This window comes from Leucoraja erinacea, unplaced genomic scaffold (assembly GCF_028641065.1).
Source record: "Leucoraja erinacea ecotype New England unplaced genomic scaffold, Leri_hhj_1 Leri_1002S, whole genome shotgun sequence".
NCBI classification, from domain to species: domain Eukaryota; kingdom Metazoa; phylum Chordata; class Chondrichthyes; order Rajiformes; family Rajidae; genus Leucoraja; species Leucoraja erinaceus.
In genome coordinates this window covers 7,501-25,000 of record NW_026575234.1, presented here as the reverse complement: position 1 = coordinate 25,000, position 17,500 = coordinate 7,501, and the positions used below count along the sequence as shown (strand labels likewise).

The following is a 17,500-nucleotide window of genomic DNA, read 5'->3' as shown; positions in this document are numbered from 1 at the left end:
CTAATCAAGAATCTATCTCTGCCTTAAAAATATCCACTGACTTGTGGCCTCCACAGCCGTCTGTGTGGCAAAGAATTCCACAGATTCACCACCCTCTGGCTAAAGAAATTCCTCCTTATCTCCTTCCTGAAGGAACGTCCTTTAATTTAAGGCTGTGCCCTCTGGTCCTAGACTCACCCACCAGTGGAAACATCCTCTCCACATCCACTCTGTCCGGGCCTTTCACTATTCTGTAAGTTTCAATGAGGTCCCCCCTCTCATCTTTCTAAACTCAAGTTAGTGGATATATTTAAGGCAGAGATAGATAGATTCTTGATTAGTGCGGGTGTCAGAGGTTATGAGGGAGAAGGCAGGAGAATGGGGTTAGGAGGGAGAGATAGATCAGCCATGATTGAATGGCGGAGTAGACTCGATGGGCCGAATGGCCTAATTCTGCTCCTATCAACTTATGACCTTATGAGGTGGGACCAGTGTAGCTGGGACATGTTGGTCGGAGTGGGTTAGTTGGGCTGAAGGGCCTGTTTCCACGCTGTATCGTTCTATGACTCTACTCAGTAGAGGCCATTCGGCCCTTCGAGCCTGCACCTCCATTCAATATGATCATGGTTGATCATCCAACTCAGTATCCTGTACCTGCCTTCTCTCCATACCCCCTGATCCCTTTAGCCACAAGGGCCACATCTAACTCCCTCTTAAATATAGCTAATGAACTGTGGCCTCAACTACCCTCTGTGGCAGAGAGTTCCACAGATTCACCACTCTCTGTGTGAAAAAAGTTTTTCTCATCTCGGTTTTAAAAGATTTCCCCCTTATCCTTAAACTGTGTGACCCCTTGTTCTGGACTTCCCCAACATGGGGAACAATCTTCCTGCATCTAGCCTGTCCAACCCCTTAAGAATTTTGTAAGTTTCTATAAGATCCTCCCCTCAATCTCCTAAATTCTAGCGAGTACAAGCCGAGTCTGTCCAGTCTTTCTTCATGTGAAAGTCCTGACATCCCAGGAATCAGTCTGGTGAACCGTCTCTGTACTCCCTCTAATGTTAGGCAGGTACGGGATACTGTGCAGGAGTAGAGGCCATTCGGCCCTTCGAGCCAGCACCACCATTCAATGTGATCACGGCTGATCATCCCCAATCTGTATCCCGTTCCTGCCTTCTCCCCATATCCCCTGACTCCTTGTTCTGGACTTCCCCAACACCAGGAACAACTTTTTTCACACAGAGAGTGGTGAATCTCTGGAACTCCTTAGGGTTATTGGGGAGAAGGCAGGAGAATGGGGTTAGGAGGGAGAGATAGATCAGCCACAATTGAATGGCGGAGTGGACTCGATGGGCCGAATGGCCTAATTCTGCTCCTATCACCCGTGAACAAGGCACCGTTTAAGTTTAACCGGGTTTTCCCAAATGGGGATGCGGCCTTCAAATGTTGGTTCGCCAAAACCTTCGCCGGGCGTAGAATTGTTCGGGCACGGACAAGTTTGGGCAAGGGATTATCTCAGCCATTCAGCCTCAGCCGTGGAATGTTTTTGAGATGGAATGTTTTCCCTTGAGGTAAGGAAGGGAGGAGCCATGTGCTTCAAGAGTTTGTGTCTCTGCTGGACTTGGTTCAGTCTTGTCGAAGTTGACACAGCGTTGCAGCATTTTAAACCCTGTCGTGTGTTTCTCTCTCTCTTGGGCTTTTAAGGTTCTTCGAAGAGGTCCGGAGTGGCGATATTCCTGTTTGCGTTTGAAGGTAGGTTTGATCAACTCGCAGGTGGGGCGGGGAGGTGGGCTAGTACCGTCTTAAATCAGTGCGGTTGTCAATAGACAATAGGTACAGGAGCAGGCCATTCGGCCCTTTGAGCCGGCACTGCAGTTCTTTCTTATCCTTGATCAGACTTTACTGAACTTTTATTTTGCACTAAAACTTATTCTCTTTAGAAACATAGAAACATAGAAATTAAGTGCAGGAGTAGGCCATTCGGCCCTTCGAGCCTGCACCGCCATTCAATATGATCATGGCTGATCATCCAACTCAGCATCCCGTACCTGCCTTCTCTCCATACCCCCTGATCCCCTTTAGCCACAATGGCCACATCTAACTCCCTCTTAAATATAGCCAATGAACTGTGTGGCCTCGACTACCCTCTGTGGCAGAGAGTTCCAGAGATTCACCACTCTCTGTGTGAAAAAAGTTCTTCTCATCTCGGTTTTAAAGGATTTCCCCCTTATCCTTAAGCTGTGACCCCTTGTCCTGGACTTCCCCAACATCAGGAACAATCTTCCTGCATCTAGCCTGTCCAACCCCTTAAGAATTTTGTAAGTTTCTATAAGATCCCCCCTCAATCTCCTAAATTCTAGAGAGTATAAACCAAGTCTATCCAGTCTTTCTTCATAAGACAGTCCTGACATCCCAGGAATCAGTCTGGTGAACCTTCTCTGCACTCCCTCTATGGCAAGAATGTCCTTCCTCAGATTTGGAGCCCAAAACTGTACGCAATACTCCAGGTGTGGTCTCACCAAGACCCCGTACAACTGCAGTAGAACCTCCCTGCTCCTATACTCAAATCCTTTTGCTATGAAAGCTAACATACCATCGAACCCCGGTCCCTGGCACTGTGAGGCATCAAATGTGGCTCAGCGGTAGAGTTGCTGCCTTACAGCACTTGCAGCACCAGAGACCCAGGTTCGATCCCGACTACGGGCGCTGTCTGTACGGAGTTTGTACCTTCTCCCCGTGACCTGCGTGGGTTTTCTCCGGGTGAGATCTTCCGTTTCCTCCCACACTCCAAAGACGTGCAGGTTTTTTAAGGTAAATTGGCTTGGTGTAAATGTTAATGGTCACAGTTTAAGGATGCCTTATTCATCTTATGCGGATCTTATAGAAACGTACAAAATTCTTAAGAGGATAGACTCGGTTTGTACTCGCTAGAATTTAGGAGATTGAGGGGGGATCTTATAGAAACTTACAACATTCTTAAGGGGTTGGACAGGCTAGATGCAGGAAGATTGTTCCCGATGTTGGGGAAGTCCAGAACAAGGGGCCACAGTTTAAGGATAAGGGGGAAATCCTTTAGGACCGAGATGAGAAAAACATTTTTCACACAGAGAGTGGTGAATCTGTGGAATTCTCTGCCACAGAGGGTAGTCGAGGCCACAGTTCATTGGCTATATTTAAGAGGGAGTTAGATGTGGCCCTTGTGGCTAAAGGGATCAGAGGGTATGGAGAGAAGGCAGGTACAGGATACAGAGTTGGATGATCAGCCATGATCATATTGAATGGCGGTGCAGGCTTGAAGGGCCGAATGGCCTCCTCCTGCACCTAATTTCTATGTTTCTATGTTTCTATAAGGGGGAAGTATTTTAGGACCGAGATGAGAAAAACATTTTTCACGCAGAGAGTGGTGCATCTCTGGAACTCTCTGCCACAGAGGGTAGTCGAGGCCAGTTCATTGGCTATATTTAAGAGGGAGTTAGATGTGGCCCTTGTGGCTAAGGGGATCAGGGGGTATGGAGAGAAGGCAGGTACGGGATACTGAGTTGGATGATCAGCCATGATCATATTGACTGGCGGTGCAGGCTCGAAGGGCCGAATGGCCTCTACTCCTGCACCGATTGTCTATGCTTCTATGTCCCTAGAGTGTAGGATAGTGTTAGTGTGCGGGGATCGCTGGTCGGGGCTGGGCAGACGGGCCTGGTTCCGAGCTGTATCTCTAAGCTAAACTAAAACCATACCAGCTGCACCACCGCGCCGCCCATTCTGTGTGTGTGTCAAGTCAAGTCTAGTCAAGTCTATTCGTCACGTACACATACGAGATGTGCCGTGAAATGAAATGCGGCAAATGCTCGCTAATGGTGCAAACAAACTACAAAACAGAATGGAACAGAATTGCATATTCACATATTACATACTTGCGGGAAGGGGAATTTTTAAAAAGACACCACACACCAGTGGAGCGGTTCAGTAGAGTTAGTCAGTCCCTGGAGAGATCAGAGTTTACCGTCCGAATGGCCTCTGGGAAGAAACTCCTTCTCGCCCTCTCCGTTCTCACAGCGTGGCTCACACAGATCGTAGCAGCTGGATTTAAGAGAGAGTTAGATAGAGCTCTAGGGGCTGGTGGAGTCGAGGGATATGGGGAGAAGGCAGGCACGGGTTATTGATCGGGGACGATCAGCCATGATCACAATGAATGTGGCTAAAGGGATCAGGGGGTATGGAGAGAAGGCAGGTACAGGATACTGAGTTGGATGATCAGCCATGATCATATTGAATGGCGGTGCAGGCTCGAAGGGCCGAATGGCCTCCTCCTGCACACCTAGAAACATAGAAAATAGGTGCAGGAATAGGCTTCTTTGGATGCTTTTAAGAGAGAGCTAAATAAGGCTCTTAAAGAAGATAGCGGAGTCAGGGGATATGGGGAGAAGGCAGGAACGGGGTACTGATTGAGGATAGAAACATAGACAATAGGTGCAGGAGTAGAGGCCATTCGGCCCTTCGAGCCTGCACCGCCATTCAATATGATCATGGCTGATCATCCAACTCGGTATCCTGTACCTGCCTTCTCTCCAGACCCCCTGATCCCTTTAGCCACAAGGGCCACATCTAACTCCCTCTTAAATATAGTCAATGAACTGTGTGGCCTCAACTACCTTCTGTGGCAGAGAATTTCACAGATTCACCACTCTCTGTGTGAAAATTGTTTTCCTTATCTCGGTCCTAAAAGATTTCCCCCTTATCCTAAAACTGTGTGTGTGGCCCCTTGTCCTGGACTTAAATATAGCAACTCCCTCTTAAATATACCTAATGTCTATGTTTCTATGCGCAGTCCGTTGCTGGGGTGGAAGGGGTCCCCCATGGTCTTGTTGGTTCTGGAGTTGCACCTTCTGATGTATAGTTCCTGCAGGGTGGAGGGGGGGGCGGGGGGTGAGTGAAGTTCCCATAGTGCGCTTGGCCGAATGCAGTACTCTCTGCAGAGCCTTCTTGTCCTGGGCAGAGCCGTTCCCAAACCAGACTGCGTGCGCAGTTTGTACCTTCTACCTGTGTGTGTTTCCCACAGGCGCTCTGACTTCCTCCCACATCCCAATTTCGTGCTGGTTCGTACGTTAAGGCCCTGTTTCTGTGCTGTATCTCAACGGCACGGTGGCACAGCGGGTAGAGTTGCTGCCGCACAGCGCCAGAGACGCGGGTTCGATCCTGACTACGGGCGCTGTCTGTACAGAGTTTGTACATTCACCCTGTGACTTGTAATGGTTTTCTCCAAGATCTTCGGTTTCCAAAGACAATAGACAATAGACAACAGGTGCAGGAGTAGAGGCCATTCGGCCCTTTGAGCCAGCACCGCCATTCAATGTGATCATGGCTGATCATCCCCAATCAGTACCCCGTTCCTGCCTTCTCCCCATATCCCCTGTCTCCGCTATCTTTAAGAGCCCTATCTAGCTCTCTCTTGAAAGCATCCAGAGAACCTGCCTCCACCGCCCTCTGTGGCAGAAAATTCCACAGGCTAACACTCTGCGTGAGAAAAAGTGTTTCCTCGTCTCCGTTCTAAATGGCTTACCCCTTTTTCGTAAACTGTGTGTGTGGCCCCTGGTTCTGGACTCCCCCAACATCGGGAGCATGTTTCCTGCCTCTAGCGTGTCCAAACCCTTAATAATCTCATATATGTTTCAATGAGATACCCTCTCATCCTTCTAAACTCCACAGAGTGTACAAGCCCACAGCCGCTCCACATTCTCTCAGCATATGACAGTCCCGCCATCCCGGGAATTAACCTGGTGAACCTACGCTGGGCTCCCTCAATAGCAAGAATGTCCTTCCTCAAATTAGGGGACCAAAACTGCACACAATACTCCAGGTGTGGTCTCACTGGGGCCCTGTACAACTGCAGAAGAATGTCCTTCCTCAAATTAGGTCTCAAGTTAAGGGCACAGCTGGTGAGGATGGCTCTCCGATCTGAAGACTTTTATTCCCCACAATCACCCAGACATTTGGAGACAGAATTATCCCAGGGGAGTTAAACTTACACAGCTCTTTGGGGAGTTAGAGAACGTGGGTTTTGTCGCAGAGGGAGTGTGTGGACTAAGAATAGGGAGCTTCAAGCGTAAGGCGGTCTCTTCGGGGAATCCAGTTGGTGATTGGGGAGAAGATTAATCCGTGGAGATGGGATGGACGTGGAATGGAGTTCGCTCCCTGCGGAGAGCTCACAGTGGGGAAGTGGGGAATCGAACTCTTGGCCACTTTGTCTGCACCCTCTACACAGCGACTCTTTGCACACTTTGTGTACGGTTTCATAGCAAAAGGATTTGAGTATAGGAGCAGGGAGATTCTATAGCAGTTGTACACCTTCTCTTGTGTACAGTTTTGTTCCCCTGATCCATATAAACAATTACAGCCGGAAAAGGGCCATCTCGATCTAGTCCGTGCCGAACCATAATCTTAAATACCTGCGCTCAGACCAATGATTCCCTGTGTGGCTATCCAATTATTTTTAAATGTGGCAGATCTGCCTCCCCACCTTCACTGGAACAGATTCCACACAGCTACCACTCTCTGAGTAAAGAAACCCCCTCCTGTTAGTAAACTGCAGTACTTAATTTTGTCATGTCTCCAAATCTGAGGAAAGACATTCTTGCCATAGAGGGTGTACAGAGAAGGTTCACCAGACTGATTCCTGGGATGGCAGGACTTTCATATGAAGAAAGACTGGATAGACTCGGCTTGTACTCGCTAGAATTTGGAAGATTGAGGGGGGATCTTATAGAAACGTACAACATTCTTAAAGCGTTTGGACAGGCTAGATGCAGGAAGATTGTTCCCGATGTTGGGGAAGTCCAGAACAAGGGGTCACACAGTTTAAGGATAAGGGGGAAATCTTTCAGGACCGAGATGAGGAAAACATTTTTCACACAGAGAGTGGTGAATCTGTGGAATTCTCTGCCGCAATGTGATCATGGCTGATCGTCCCCAACCCGTGCCTGCCTTCTCCCCATATCCCTCGACTCCACTAGCCCCATAGAGCTCTATCTAACTCTCTCTTAAATCCATCCAGTGACTTGGCCTCCACTGCCCTCTGTGGCAGGGAATTCCACAAATTCACAACTCTCTGGGTGAAAAATATTTTTTTCTCACCTCAGTCTTAAATGGCCTCCCCTTTATTCTAAGACTGTAGGAAGGAGATGAGGAGGAATTTCTTTAGCCAGAGGGTGGTGAATCTGTGGGAACTCTTTGCCACACAGACGGCTGTGGAGGCCACAAGTCAGTGGATATTTTTAAGGCAGAGATAGACGGATTCTTGATTAGTGCGGGTGTCAGGGGTTGAATGGCGGTGCAGGCTCGAAGGGCCGAATGGCCTGCACCTATCTTCTATGTTTCTATGCCCTCTGTGGCGGGGAATTCCACAAATTCACAAGTCTCTGGGTGAAAACGTTTTTTTTCTTCATGTGCAAGTGACGAATCAAACTGATTGATTGATCGATTGATTGATTGATCGATCGATCGATCGATCGATCGATTGATTGATTGATTGATTGATTGATTGATTGATTGATTGATTGATTGATTGATTGATTGATCGATGCCTTTTCGATTTTCCAGCATCTGCAGTCCTCCGCTTTCGTAAACAAGTTGTTGACGTCGAGCCGCGCCCGCTCGTTGTCGCCCCCCTGTGGCCAGGATGAGTTGGAGCTTCCTGACCCGCTTCCTGGAGGAGATCAACCACCACTCCACGTTTGTGGGCAAGGTGTGGCTGACGGTGCTGGTGATTTTCCGCATCGTGCTGACGGCGGTGGGCGGCGAGGCCATCTACCACGACGAGCAGAGCAAGTTCGTGTGCAACACCCTGCAGCCGGGCTGCGACAACGTGTGCTACGACTCGTTCGCCCCGCTCTCCCACGTGCGATTCTGGGTCTTCCAGATCATCCTCATCTCCGTCCCTTCCGTCATCTACCTGGGCTTCGCCATGCACCGCATCTCGCGCAGTGACGGTCAAGGCCAGGGGGTCCGGGCCAAGGCCAGGAAGAGGATGCCCATCGTCCACCGCGGGGTGGCGCGGGACTACGAGGAGGCGGAGGGAGACAACGAGGAAGACCCCATGGTCTGCGAGGAGATCGAACCCGAGGCCCCGTCCAAGCCCGACGAGAAAAACGCCGTGGAGATCCGGCACGACGGCCGGCGGCGAATCAAGGAAGACGGGCTAATGAAGGTCTACGTGCTCCACCTCCTGATGAGGACCCTGTTCGAGGTGGGGTTCCTGGTGGGCCAGTACTTCATCTACGGGGTGCAAGTCCTCCCCGGCTTCGTGTGCAGGCAGTCGCCATGCCCGTACACGGTCGACTGCTTTGTGTCCCGCCCCACCGAGAAGACCATCTTCCTGCTGGTGATGTACGTGGTGAGCGGCCTGTGCCTGTTCCTCACCCTGTGCGAGCTGGTCCACCTGGGCTGCGGCGGGATACGGGACGGGCTGCGCGGGCGCCGGCTGGCCATGAGCGCCCCCAAGTGCGGGGCCTACGCCCCGCCCGGCTACCACTCCGTCCTGCGCAAGGAGCAGGGCAAGCTGGGCAGCAGCAACGGCGCCTACCGCGGGACCATGGCGCCCGGCAGCTTCGAGATGTCCGACATGGTCCAGAGGCACCTGAAGATGGCGCAGGAGCAACTCAACCTGGCCTACCGGGTGTGCGGAGACGGGCCCGTTAACGGGAGGAGCAGCAGCCCAGAGTCTAACGGGACCGCCGCCGAACAGAACCGCCTCAACTTCGCCCAGGAGAACGACGGCGCTTGTTCCGAGAAAGCAGGTAATCTCCCCGGGCGGGGAAGGAGGGGCCTCTCTTGAGTGACAGCTGGAATTTTATTTTATTAGAAGCCGTGTACAAAAGTATAGAAACATTGAAACATAGAAATTAGGTGTAGGAGTAGAGGTCATTCATAGAAACATTGAAACATAGAAATTAGGTGCAGGAGTAGAGGCCATCCGGCCCTTTGAGCCTGCACCGCCATTCAATATGATCATCCAACTCCGAGCTGGGATGTTGATTGGTTCAAGGGTTTGATGGACCCCTCAGTATAAACCGCAACACGTGACATAATACAATTATTGGACAGATTCCATTTTCATTTTAGCAAAGATGGAATAGAAACAGCAAGAAAGAGCAGGAAAGTAAGAAAGTGAAAGAGAGAGTGAATGTGTAAAAATACAATCCCTAAACTACCAAATGAGTGTAATCGAAGTAAAAGAAACAGGAAAAACGTAAGAAATAAAATGACGAAAACGGGAAAAAACCCTGCGAGTGATGATATACCCGTTTCATTTCTCCCCCCCACCCATCACCCAGTCCGTAAATCGGTTCAATTCCAAAGTTGTAATTCCGAGCTGGGATGTTGATTGGTTCAAGGGTTTGATGGACCCCTTTCAAAGGAGATGTGCGGGGCGCGTTTATTTTTACAGAGGGGGTCATAATTGATAGGAGCAGAATTAGGCCATTCGACCCATCATGTCCAGACTATAGACAATAGGTGCAGTAGTAGGCCATTCGGCCTTCGAGCCATCACCGCCATTCAATGTGATTATGGCTGATCATCCCCAATCAGTCCCCCGTTCCTGCCTTCTCCCCATATCCCCTGTGACTCCGCTATCTTTAACTCTCTCTTGAAAGCATCCAGAGAACCGGCCTCCACCGCCCTCTGAGGCAGAGAATTCCACAGACTCACAACTCTCTGTGTGAAAAAGTGTTTCCTCGTCTCCGTTCTAAATGGCTTACCCCTTATTCTTAAACTGTGTGCGGCCCCTGGTTCTGGACTCCCCCAACATCGGGAACATGTTTCCTGCCTCTAGCGTGTCCAAACCCTTAATCTTCAATGTTTCAATGAGATGCCCTCTCATCCTTCTAAACTCCAGAGTGTACAAGCCCACACCCGTTCCATTCTCTCAGCATATGACAGTCCCGCCATCCCGGGAATTAACCTTGTAAACCTACGCTGCGCTCCCTCAATAGCAAGAATGCCCTTCCTCAAATTAGGGGACCAAAACTGCACACAATACTCCGGGCGTGGTCTCACTGGGGCCCTGTACATCAGGAACATGTTTCCTGCCTCTAGCGTGGCCAAGCCCTTAACGATCTTATATGTTTCAACGAGTTGCAGCAGGTGACCGAAAATGTTCCAACGCGTTGAAAATCCAGCGGCGAGCAGAAAGACGCTACGACTCTTTGGGCGACTGAGGAGACGACTCACGACCGTACAGGCGACATGTCGCGGGGTGAAGCCCGTACGGTCGTGAGTAGTCGCCCAAAGAGTCGTACCTTGTTCTGGTCTCCGCTGGATTTTCAACAGGTTAAGAGCCCTATTTAGCCGAAAAATATCTCCTAAACATAGAAACATAGAAATTAGGTGCAGGAGTAGGCCATTCGGCCCTTCGAGCCTGCACCGCCATTCAATATGATCATGGCTGATCATCCACCTCAGTGTCCCGTACCTGCCTTCTCTCCATACCCCCTGATCCCCTGAGCCACAAGGGCCACATCTAACTCCCTCTTAAATATAGCCAATGAACTGTGGCCTCAACTACCCTCTGTGGCAGAGAGTTCCAGAGATTCACCACTCTCTGTGTGAAAAAAAGTTCTTCTCATCTCGGTTTTAAAGGATTTCCCCCTTATCCTTAAGCTGTGACCCCTTGTCCTGGACTTCCCCAACATCGGGAACAATCTTCCTGCATCTAGCCTGTCCAAACCCCTTAAGAATTTTGTAAGTTTCTATAAGATCCTCCTCTCAATCTTCTAAATTCTAGAGAGTATAAAACAAGTCTATCCAATCTTTCTTCATAAGACAGTCCTGACACCCCAGGAATCAGTCTGGTGAACCGTCTCTGCACTCCCTCTATGGCAATAATGTCCTTCCTCAGATTTGGAGACCAAAACTGTACGCAATACTCCAGGTGTGGTCTCACCAAGACCCTGTACAACTGTAGTAGAACCTCTCTGCTCCTATACTCAAATCCTTTTGCAATGAAAGCTAACATACCATTCGCCTTCTTCACTGCCTGCTGCACCTGCATGCCTAAGTGGGACAGGCCCTTTAGTTGCCGCAGCACAACAGAATATGTGATCGTAGTACTCCGCAAACACCTTAAATAAAGAAGAAAAATGTTCAGTGCTGATAGAAAAACAACAGATAATGGGGCAAAGATTAAAACAATGGTTTAGTTAGAACAACTTCTTTAGTCAGAGGCCGGTGAATCTGTGGAGGCCTTTTCTCTGGATGCTTTCAAGAGAGAGCTAGATAGGGCTCTTAAAGATAGTGGAGTCAGGGGATATGGGGAGAAGGCAGGAACACAGTTTAAGAATAAGGGGTAAGCCATTTGGATGATCAGCCATGATCATATTGAATGGCGGTGCAGGCTCGAAGGGCCGAATGGCCTCTACTCCTGCACCTAATTTCTATGTTTCTATTTAGAACGGAGACGAGGAAACACTTTTTCTCACAGAAAGTGGTGAGTCTGTGGAATTCTCTGCCTCAGAGAGCGGTGGAGGCCGGTTCTCTGGATGCTTTCAAGAGAGAGTTAAAGGTAGCGGGAGTCAGGGGATATGGGGAGAAGGCAGGAACGGGGTACTGATTGGGGATGATCAGCCGTGATCACGTTGAATGGCGGTGCTGGCTCGAAGGGCCGAATGGCCTGCTCCTGCACCTGTTGTCTATTGTCTATTATCTAAGTCAGTGGGTATTTTTAAGGTAGAAAGAGATAGATAGATCAGCCATCAGTCTGAAGAAGGGTTTCGGCCCGAAACGTCACCTATTTCCTTTGCTCCATAGATGCTGCTGCACCCGCTGAGTTTCTCCAGCACTTTTGACTACCTTCGATTTTCCAGCATCTGCAGTTCCTTCCTAAACACAATAGATAGATTCTTGATGAGTACGGGTGTCGTGGGTTATGGGGAGAAGGCAGGAGAATGGGGTTAGGGGGGAGAGACAGATCAGCCATGACATCCTTGTGATTGAGGCAGTGCAGCGTAGGTTCACCAGATTGATCCCTGGGATGGCGGGACTGTCATATGAGGAAAGATTGAAAAATAGATAGATAGATAGATAGATAGATAGATAGATAGATAGATAGACAGATAGACAGATAGACAGATAGACAGATAGACAGATAGATAGATAGATAGATAGATAGATAGATAGATAGATAGATAGATAGATAGATAGATAGATAGACAGATAGATAGATAGATAGATAGATAGATAGATAGATAGACAGACAGACAGACAGACAGACAGACAGACAGACAGACAGACAGACAGACAGATAGATAGATAGATAGATAGATAGATAGATAGATAGATAGATAGATAGATAGATAGATTGATAGATAGATAGATAGATAGATAGATAGATAGATAGATTGACAGACAGATAGACAGATAGATAGATAGATCCTTTATTGGATAGATAGATAGATCCTTAGAATAAAGGGGAGGCCATTTAAGACTGAGGTGAGAAAAAAACGTTTTCACCCAGAGAGTTGTGAATTTGTGGAATTCCCTGCCACAGAGGGCAGTGGAGGCCAAGTCACTGGATGGATTTAAGAGAGAGTTAGATAGAGCTCTAGGGGCTGGTGGAGTCAAGGGATATGGGGAGAAGGCAGGCACGGGTTATTGATTGGGGACGATCAGCCATGCTCACAATGAATGGCGGTGCTGGCTCGAAGGGCCGAATGGCCTCCTCCTGCACCTATTGTCTATGTTTCAATGATTGAATGGCGGAGTAGACTCGATGGGCCGAATGGCCTAATTCTGCTCCTATCGCATGAATGTATGAATGCCCCCAAGTCTGTGTAGGAATCAAGTCCTAGCCTGCTCAACCTCTCCCTGTAGCTCAGGCCCTGGAGCCCTGGCAACATCTGTGCAATCATCATTTTGTTGTGGAACTGGAATAAATGGGAATTTAAAAACAATCTTGCCTCTGGCATTTTCCAAGCATAACTTTCAGATTAAACCAAAGCTGGGAACATCGCCTCTACTGCTGTGCCACCCTTTGACATGTGTGAGTGTGGGCTTTCATGCCATTCAGGTTTTGACCTGCAGGAACTCTTCAATTGGCCTTCACAACAAGAGGAGTCGAATATAGGAGCAAAGAGGTCCTTCTGCAGTTGTACAGGGCCCTAGTGAGACCACACCTGGAGTATTGTGTGCAGTTTTGGTCCCCTAATTTGAGGAAGGACCTTCTTGCTATTGAGGGAGCCCAGCGTAGGTTCACCAGGTTAATTCCCGGGATGGCGGGACTGTCATATGCTGATAGACTGCAGCAGCTGGGCCATCTCTCCCTCTCTCTCATCCATACCCCACAACACTGCTCTCTCTCCCCATCCCCCCGCTCGCAACAAGGGCAGAGTCCCCCTGGTCCTCACCTTTCACCCCACCAGCTGGCAAATACAACACATAATCATCCGCCATTTCCGCCACCTCCAACGTGACCCCACCACTCGCCACATCTTCCCATCTCCCCCCATGTCTGCCTTCCGCAAAGACCGCTCCCTCCGCAACTCCCTTGTCAATTCTTCCCTTCCCTCCCGCACCACCCCCTCCCCGGGCACTTTCCGTTGCAACCGCAAGAAATGCAACACCTGTCCCTTCACCTCCCCCCTCGACTCCATTCAAGGACCCAAGCAGTCGTTCCAGGTGCGACAGAGGTTCACCTGCATCTCCTCCAACCTCATCTACTGCATCCTCTGCTCCAGGTGTCAGCTGATTTATATCGGGGAGACTAAGCGGAGGTTGGGCGATCGTTTCGCCGAACACCTCCGCTCGGTCCGCAATAACCAACCTGATCTCCCGGTGGCTCAGCACTTCAACTCCCCCTCCCATTCCCAATCCGACCTCTCTGTCCTGGGTCTCCTCCATTGCCAGAGTGAGCAGCACCGGAAATTGGAGGAACAGCACCTCATATTCCGCCTGGGTTGCTTACATCCTGATGGCATGAACGTTGAATTCTCCCAATTTTGCTAGCCCTTGCTGTCTCCTCCCCTTCCTTAACCCTCGAGCTGTCTCCTCCCATCCCCCCCACCCTCGGGCTCCTCCTCCTCCCCTTTTCCTTCCTTCTCCCCCCCCCCCCCCCCCCCCATCAGGGTTTCGGCCCGAAACGTTGCCTATTTCCTTCGCTCCATAGATGCTGCTGCACCCGCTGAGTTTCTCCAGCAATTTTGTCTACCTTCCCCCCCCTCTCTCTCTCGATCTCTCTCAATCTCTCTCTCTCTCCTCCATCTCTCTCTATCTCTCCATCTCTCTCTTATCTATCTCTATCAATTTCAATTTAAAAACTTTATTGACTTTATCGGGCATGATTTTAAAAAAAAACATAGTTATGTTGCCAAAAAGCATAAAACATGACATACATATTGTACTGGCCAGACCAGACTGATTCCTGGGATGTCAGGACTGTCTTATGAAGAAAGACTGGATAGACTTGGTTTATACTCTCTAGAATTTAGGAGATTGAGAGGGGATCTTATAGAAACTTACAAAATTATTAAGGGGTTGGACAGGCTAGATGCAGGAAGATTGTTTCCGATGTTGGGGAAGTCCAGGACAAGGGGTCACAGCTTAAGGATAAGGGGGAAATCCTTTAAAACTGAGATGAGGAGAACTTTTTTTCACACAGAGAGTGGTGAATCTCTGGAACCTCTCTGCCGCAGAGGGTAGTTGAGGCCAGTTCATTGGCTATATTTAAGATGGAGTTAGATGTGGCCCTTGTGGCTAAGGGGATCAGGGGGTATGGAGAGAAAGGCAGGTACGGGATACTGAGTTGGATGATCAGCCATGATCATATTGAATGGCGGTGCAGGCTCGAAGGGCCGAATGGCCTACTCCTGCACCTATTGTCTATGTTTCTATGGCCCGAAACGTCGCCTATTTCCTTCGCTCCATAGATGCTGCTGCACCCGCTGAGTTTCTCCAGCAATTTTGTGTACCTTCTCCCCCCTCTCTCTCTCCATCTCTCTCGATCTCGCTCTCTCTCCTCCATCTCTCTCTTATCTATCTCTATCTCTCAATTTCAATTTAAAAACGTTATTGGGTTTATCGGGCATGATTTAAAAAAAAAACATAGTTATGTTGCCAAAAAGCATAAAACATACATTTAAAATGCATTAGTATAAATACAAGTGTACATTCTCTCACTCTCTCTCTCCCCCCCTCCCCCTGCAGGTTTGCGAGGGTGATCTACACGGAACCTCTCCTTGATCCCCGGCTTCGGACAAGTCCGAGCGCCTCAAGCAATAAACGGGACTTCGACTGGAAAAGACTTGCATCTCATCTCTGCCTCGTCCTCAGCACTGAGGACAACTTCATCTTTGACAGGAACTGCTCGGCGTAGCTGGCTGGAGCAGTGGGCGGGCGGGAGTGGTGGTGGTGGTGGTGGTGTCTGACAACATGTCCACACACGCACACACTGCCCACCGCAGAGGCGGCACGCTTGCACACCCGTCAGCTGCTTCTTCTTCTTACCTTCCGGAACATTCCACCTGGGTCGGGGGCCACGGCGTCTCTCGGGCAGGTTCTCCAGGAAGAACCTCCCATCTTCCACGTGTATTCGAGAGACCTCCACTCTTGCGCCAAGACTGTCCTTAACCAATCACCGACCATCGTCCCGACCACCCCGCTTGCTGCCAGGCCGCTGATTTTTTAATCATTTCTAGTTTATTTTTTAAATCCATGTAAAAGAAACACTTTTGTCCAACGACTGCCAATTGATTTCAATTTTAATCCTAGATGTTTACAGCTGTAGAACATTCCAGAATGTTGTGTGTTGAGTAAGAGCGTTGATCAAATGAATTTGCTTTTTTTTCTTCCATTGTCCTCGATAACTATTGTCGATGATTTTTTTTTTGTCCAAGGACGTTGGTGTTCTGGAAAAGATGTTCTCCTTATTTCTTGGCCCATTCCGTGTCGTTTAGTTCAGAGCCCAAAGGGCCCGCCCTGTAAAATGTGTTAGATATTTCCCTCGTCTCTCCGCCTCATCTCAGCCCTAACGCTCCCTTCAGGATCATTTATCCGTTTCATAGCGCAGCGACACAGCTAGTCTTCCTGACCTCGGATGCTGCCTGTGTGGAGTTTGCACGTTCTCTCCCCTGTGACCGTGTGGGTTTCGTAACGTTCCAGGAGCAGAATTAGGCCATTCGGCCCTTCAAGTCTACTCCGCCATTCAATCACGGCTGATCTATCTCTCCCCTCCTACCCCATTCTCCTGCCTTCTCCCCATAACCCCTGACACCCGTAACTAATCAAGAATCTATCTATCTCTGCCTTAAAAATATCCACTGACTTGTGGCCTCCACAGCCGTCTGTGTGGCAAAGAATCCCACAGATTCACCGCCCTCTGGCTAAAGAAATTCCTCCTCATCTCCTTCCCAAAAGAACGTCCTTTAATTCTGAGGCTGTGCCCTCTGGTCCTAGACTCTCCCACTAGTGGAAACATCCTCTCCACATCCACTCTATCCAGGCCTTTCACTATTTCACTAAATACAGTGCATTCAGAAAGTATTCAGACCCCTTCACTTTGCCCACATCTTGTTACGTTACAGCCTTATTCTAAAATGGATTAAATTCATTTTTTTAATCCTTCAATCCACACACAATACCCTAGAATGAAGAAGCGTAAACAGGTGTTCAGACATTTTTGCAAAGTAATTGAAAAGAAATAACTGGAATATCACATTACATCAGTGTTCAGACCCTTCACTCAGTACTTTGGCAGCGATTACAGCCTTGTGTATTCTTGGGGATGATGCTACAAGCTCGGCACACCTTTGTAATTGGGTAATTTGTGATATTTCATAGAAACATAGAAACATTAGGTGCAGGAGTAGAGGCCATTCGGCCCTTCGAGCCTGCACCGCCATTCAATATGATCATGGCTGATCATCCACCTCAGTATCCCGTACCTGCCTTCTCATACCCCCTGATCCCCTTTAGCCCACAAGGGCCACATCTAACTCCCTCTTAAATATAGCCAATGTGAACTGTGTGGCCTCGACTACCTTCTGTGGCAGAGAATTCCACAGATTCACCACTCTCTGTGTGTGAAAAAAAATGTTTTTCTCATCTCATCTCAGTCCTAAAGGATTTCCCCCTTATCCTTAAACTGTGTGTGGCCCCTTGTCCTGGACTTCCCCAACATCGGGAACAATCTTCCTGCATCTAGCCTGTCCAACCCCCTAAACAGGCGTTCAGACATTTTTGCAAAGTAATTAAAAAGAAATAACTGAAATATCACATTACATCAGTATTCAGACCCTTCACTCAGTACTTTGGCAGCGATTACAGCCTCATGTATTCTTGGGGGTGATGCTACAAGCTTGGCACACCTTTGTAATTGGGTAATTTGTGATATTTCAGTCATTACTTGTTAAATTTATTTGCAAAAATGTCTATAAACACCTGTTTTCGCTTCTTCATTCTGGGGTATTGTGTGTGGATTCGATCCATTTTAGGCAAGCGTCTCCGGAGAGAATCCACAAACTCACCACACTGTGAGAAT

The 17,500-nt window shown here is 48.8% G+C and overlaps 1 protein-coding gene and 1 long non-coding RNA gene across 2 annotated transcripts in view; both read left to right on the top strand.

The window, feature by feature from the left end:
* Nucleotides 1–16,895, top strand: part of LOC129715089 (gap junction gamma-1 protein-like) — a 37,327-nt gene extending 20,432 nt beyond the window's left edge. The window contains exons 2-4 of the mRNA XM_055664949.1: nt 1,684–1,731; nt 7,573–8,768; nt 15,169–16,895. Of these exons, the coding sequence (XP_055520924.1) occupies nt 7,652–8,768; nt 15,169–15,182 (1,131 nt within the window). The 5' untranslated portion in view covers nt 1,684–1,731; nt 7,573–7,651 and the 3' untranslated portion in view covers nt 15,183–16,895. The remainder of the gene's footprint in view (nt 1–1,683; nt 1,732–7,572; nt 8,769–15,168) is intronic.
* A 24-nt stretch (nt 16,896–16,919) lies between these two features.
* The window catches only part of LOC129715090 (uncharacterized), a 2,274-nt gene continuing 1,693 nt past the window's right edge, over nt 16,920–17,500 (top strand). Inside the window, exon 1 of the long non-coding RNA XR_008726445.1 lies at nt 16,920–17,500. This exon is cut by the window's right edge and continues 788 nt beyond it. This is a non-coding gene — a long non-coding RNA (uncharacterized LOC129715090).